General features: G+C 37.1%; 1 protein-coding gene across 1 annotated transcript in view; it reads left to right on the forward strand.

The window, feature by feature from the left end:
* CACNB2 (calcium channel, voltage-dependent, beta 2 subunit) overlaps positions 1-1,954 on the forward strand; it is a 225,464-nt gene extending 223,510 nt beyond the window's left edge. Inside the window, exon 14 of the mRNA XM_015414605.1 lies at positions 1,469-1,954. Coding sequence (XP_015270091.1) covers positions 1,469-1,954 — 486 coding nt within the window. The remainder of the gene's footprint in view (positions 1-1,468) is intronic.
* The last annotated feature ends 3,456 nt before the right edge of the window (positions 1,955-5,410 follow it).

The following is a 5,410-nucleotide window of genomic DNA, read 5'->3' on the forward strand; positions in this document are numbered from 1 at the left end:
AGGGTTATATTATTGGTGATGTATGTTTGGGGCACTGTGCAAGGCATACATTAGTCATAAGGGGGGTTTTTTTAGTAAAGGGGCAGGGCTTTTTTTAAAAAAACTAATTTCTAGAATTTCTAGAACTCCATTCCAGCGGATTCACCGAGGAAAAAAGCCCTGTAAAGCAGTATTGTGAATGTGGCTCTCTGCAATTTGTGGAGGGAGTGCCACTAGCAGTACCATAAATCTCAAAATTGCACTAGTTTTGCAAAGGAATCTTATGAGAATGTTTCAAGATTCAAATTTGTCAGATTCAAGCTTAAAGCCAAGCAAGGATCACAAATTCAATCTAAATCTACAAAGTTAGATCCAATATCACCCTGAAATCCAGATGCTCTCTGCAGCATTAACGGGGAAATGCTTTTCACGTATGCAATTGTGGTTTCTGTTGAAACTTTTTGCTTTAAGAAACAGCCAAACGTTCAAAGAAAAATTAAGGAAATAGTTCTGAATTTTTCTTATTTTGTTAATTGAATTAAGCCTGATACCTAAATATAGATGTTTCCTTGTTATTTTGTATTTAAGTTTTGTATTTATCTTTTATTGGTGAGAAATATATAACATTAATATAACTGAAATCCTAACCTAAGGTAAATAATCACAACTGTTCATTTTTCAGTGATTTCAAAACATTGCACTGATGAAGATTAGGTTTGATTATGCTTGGTAATTTCGATTTAATATTTTAGTTGCCAGTACTCTGCTAGGAAATTAAATGGTAATTTCATTGTGTCTATATTTTCTTGGCAGTGTCCATTGCATTAGGATTTATTGGAATGTATAAATTATGAAAACAAAAAGGACATCTTACCACAACCACAATTCCATTTAATTGCCTAGAAAAATAGTGTGGCAGTGATATTATTGGTGTTATAACATAAGTGCTTTTAATACTGGATTAATGTTTATTTTAAAGATAAAATCCAGGTGCTGCCTTTTAAACTGAAGCTCATCTTCTTCCTATTGTTTGCCATAGATCTTTCCCATTAATGCTTGCTCTCTAGTGTGTTTCAGACCCTATATTAGTTTCTTTGGAATCTGACTTACCTCATTGCCAGATCTGTCTTCATTTTCTGTGTGGTGTGTGCTGGGAGGTGGGCCAACTGCAACATTCTTAAAGTTAATACAATCACCAGAGTTCAGGGTCTGTCAGAAAATATATGCTGGTATCTTCTTCTTTTTTTACTTTTTTGGAAAATGAAGATTCACTTGTATGTAAATATTTCCACTGAACACTGAACTCCTAAATCCTAGATTCCACTAAGGTTGCTAGCCATAGTTTGCTGCCTAAAAGCACTTCTTATGGAATAGCACTGAGTAAATCAGTGAGTCCGCTTTTGAATAACAAGTCTAAGAACTGTAGCATTACTGATTTAATGGGGTTTTGTTATCCCTTGTGAATTTACAGTTCTCTCCTATTAACCAGGGCTCTCCAGAAGATCAGATGAATGAACAACCAGCCCTTGAACGAACTGGTTCCCAAGGCGAAGAAGAAACACGTGCTGAGTTCTCCAGGAAATCTCAACACCGTTCTTCCTCTTCGGGTCATCACCATAACCATCGTAGTGGCATTAGTCGTGGCCTGTCTAGACAAGAAAATTTTGACTCAGAAACACAAGATAGCAGAGATTCAGCATATGTAGAGCCAAAGGAGGACTACTCACATGAACGCTACGATTCTCATAGAGATCACAGTCACAGGGACGAATCTCATGGGAGCAGTGATCACAGGCATCGAGAATCAAGGCATCGCTCAAAGGAAAGGGACCGAGAGCAGGATCACAATGAAGGCAACAAGCAGCGTAGCCGCCATAAATCAAGGGACCAGTATTACGACAGGGATGGGGAAGTGATATCTAAAAAACGCAATGATGCAATGGAATGGAAGAGGGATGTGTACATCCACCAATAACATTTGCCTCTGGCAGTCTTGTGTTTCCTTGAAGTTGTGTATGAAAAAAGCCCCTTTTAAAAAAAATCTGGGTTTTTCATTGCAAATCATGTGGTATCCTGTATGCTGATTTATATAGCTGTTGCTTACACAGCAATAGCATGACATAGAATATTCATTTGGATTAGTGCTGTAACACTTTGGCATAGTACAACTGCAAATTTCCTAATGTTGTACTGTGCATTTTTTTTCCAAAGCTGTTTTTGGTAGCTGCCACTTGAACAATATCTGTTGCCATCAAGATGTTGTTAGTGTTTTCAGACAAAATACAATTGATGTTTATTAACTTCCCATGTTTTTTCAGCCAGCCAAAATCAGCACATCCAAAACTGAAGCTCTCATCTATTCTGATTTTTTAAAATTATAGGCACTTAATTTGCTTATTGATTTAAGAGCCACTTTCTGTTGCTTGTACCTCTAGTGGACTACATTTGGGGACAGAATTCAGTCTTGCCTTACACACAGGGGATCATGGTCAAAATCTCTTTTCTATGTACTGGTACTGTGTACTGTATAGACAGTTTATAAATGTTATTTCTGCAACACCTTTCATAAGATTGACCACACTGTTTTAGAGTCCTAATGCCAAGTCAGCAGATTTGCTTTTGAATTACTGGCAACTGGAACCAGCCTCATCCAGGAAATTTGTTAATGGTGTTCACTCTAGACACTTCTGTAGCAGACAGCTTGTACCTTAGTCTAAGTATGAATGAATGCTTTAGATAAAGGATGGATTGTCCTGACCATTTTCGCATTTTAAATCTATGAAACAATAAATGGTTCTCTGCTGCAATTTACACACTAATCACAGTGGGCACACCGATATCTTTCCTTTGTCGACTTGATAAATCACTTTTGAAATGGAATGTAGAAGTGTGCCTATGTAAAATGATAGAGATATGAAAATATATAACAGGAGTGACTGCTGAGTGTACCCAAGACAGTCTAAGGACCAATCCCTGTATTATGAATCAGAGCTCATTGCACATTTAGGTACTCAGGCAATATGATCTATGCACATGAGGATGGCAATATTCAAGGAAAGTGCTCATGGAAGATCACAGGGTTACTTACCTCCATGCCATTCTCATAGAAGTAATTTGCACAATCTTCCATGAATGCCCCCATCAGGTGTTGCACATCTCATGTGAGACAGTTCATTTGAGCACCATGATGTGCAAATTAGCAACAGTTCATAACCACATCGATCAGTCCTGAGAACATAACATTTGTCTCTTTCTTCTGTCTGTAACTCTAAAGTCTAAACTTCAGGCAAGCAACATGAGGAAGTTTGCAGCTATAGGTAATTGGGAAAGTGTTAATCTGCTGGCTCTTCATTGAGGATCCAGGGAAGTTAAAAACACAGGCAAATGTGACTGTGAGTGTTTCACTGGAAATGTAAAATCTTTTTGTGTTTTAGAGTATTTGTTTTAGTAAGAAAAGTTTACACCGCTTGTGGAGAGTTATTTTGTTGGAAAATAAATTTTTGTAGCTTCTCCACTTTTTCTACATAATCTATGTTGATCAACCTGTTCTTCTGCCCTTCATCTCTGAGTTGTAGCTGCCAGCAAACTGCTATTAACAAGTTGCCCTAATTAGCAAACTTTGACAGGAGCAATCCAGAAACCCAAACGGAATGCCAGGTCTGCAATGAACTAATACAGGCTTGTAATCAATGCCAGTTAACAGCATATAGTTATCACTTACCATGGCCTGGCCCAGTCTAGACCAAACTCTGCCCAACAGTTCATGCGCAAGTACAGTATCTCAGCACACTTATTAAAGTAATGGATATTAGATTAAAAGAAGAAAAGAATGTCTAACTATATGGGCATTTACACATCTTGAAAATTCCTTTCAATATCTGAAAGAGTTGAAGCACTTTCATAAATATGCAAGATGATGCAATTTTGGTTTTTACTGGTTTGGAAGATGTTGAATTTTTCACGTGTATTTCATAGGTCTGAAATTATGCATTGTTCCAAAGCTTAAGGCCGGTGGAAACTCATTTGGCAGCACGAAAGGAACATGGGCTGTACCATGAACATGTATAACTGGAGTAGGTTGACCTATAATGATGGAACTTTGCTCATCGGAAGGGGGAATTTGCATATCCTCTGCCTGCTATGTCTGGCCTCATTTACTCTCATTAACATATAAAATTATACTCCAGTTTGGCTAATATACAGTCTGCCATGGTTTTCCTCTGCTCTCTGCCTTAAAAGGGACTTCTGTGTTCCAGTTAACACTACAAGAGATCCAAATTATTTCAGCCTTTTATATTTTCAAAGAAAGCTGCCATGGTGTCTCAGCAGTTTTTAGTTTTTGCACTATCATATCTGATTAAGTCTGTATAACACCTCCAGTATGCATTTTAACAGACTGCAGATAGTGTGACTTTTCTACTCTGAAACACCTTTTTCTCTTGCCACCTCTTTTTGTTTTTTTTTTATTGAACACCTTGAAGAAGAGTTCTGCAGAATCCAAAAGCTTCCTTGCTACTTTCAAACATTTTAGGTGGTCCTAAGAAAAAGTATACTACTATTACTTTTGGCTCCCTGTGATGTTTGGCATTTTACTTTAACTCCAGGAGTAACTTCAATGCTCGTTATTTTCAATCTGGTTGTTAATACCTATGCTCTGTCATATTTCCCCCATTTCAAGTTTAATCTTTGCAACTGGTTGTTTAGCAGAATTTCATATTTTCCAGCAGCTATAAATAGAAACTGTACTGCAAGCATCCATATAAAGATATGACTAAATTTGTTACCGTATCGCCTGAATCCAGGAAACCCAAGCTTATTGGTTTGTTTCTGCATCTCTTCAACTTATTATTTAGCAATTAATTTGATAATCCTGTTCATAACATGTTTTTCCTAAACCACTCTTTGGGAAAGTGAGCAAGTATTCCCGACTTTGAACTCTATTTTTGCAAGGTAATGGCACGTTTTGGTAACGTGAAGCTACTGACCAAGAATTTAACACTGAGATAGAGGATAAACAGGATTTTTAAATAATCCAATAAATACATTAAAAGCTTCTGTGAAGGAAGTGCTTTTAAATGTGATTTGTTTTACCTACCATGTTGTCATAATACTCAGGATTTGTGTAGGATGCCAAAAGCAAACATAACGTCTTGCCCTAAGAAGATTAAATACTTACAAAGAGAAGTGATGAAGGATTAACAAACAAACAAAGGTGTGTTGACTTGTAAGGTTGACAGTAAACAAACCAGGCAGATTTATGTTGAAGAAGTTTTGTTAAGTAAATCAGAACATGAAGCATGGATGGGAAAAAAGCATTTATTACCTAAACAGACACTGCTTCCATACAGACTTGTCAACAGCTTTACTATCAAAGCAAGGCATAAGGCTCTTACCAGGCCCTTTGGGGTTCTTTATATGGCCCTGCAACTCT

This window comes from Gekko japonicus, unplaced genomic scaffold (assembly GCF_001447785.1).
Source record: "Gekko japonicus isolate JY-2015 unplaced genomic scaffold, Gekko_japonicus_V1.1 scaffold780, whole genome shotgun sequence".
Classification (NCBI taxonomy): domain Eukaryota; kingdom Metazoa; phylum Chordata; class Lepidosauria; order Squamata; family Gekkonidae; genus Gekko; species Gekko japonicus.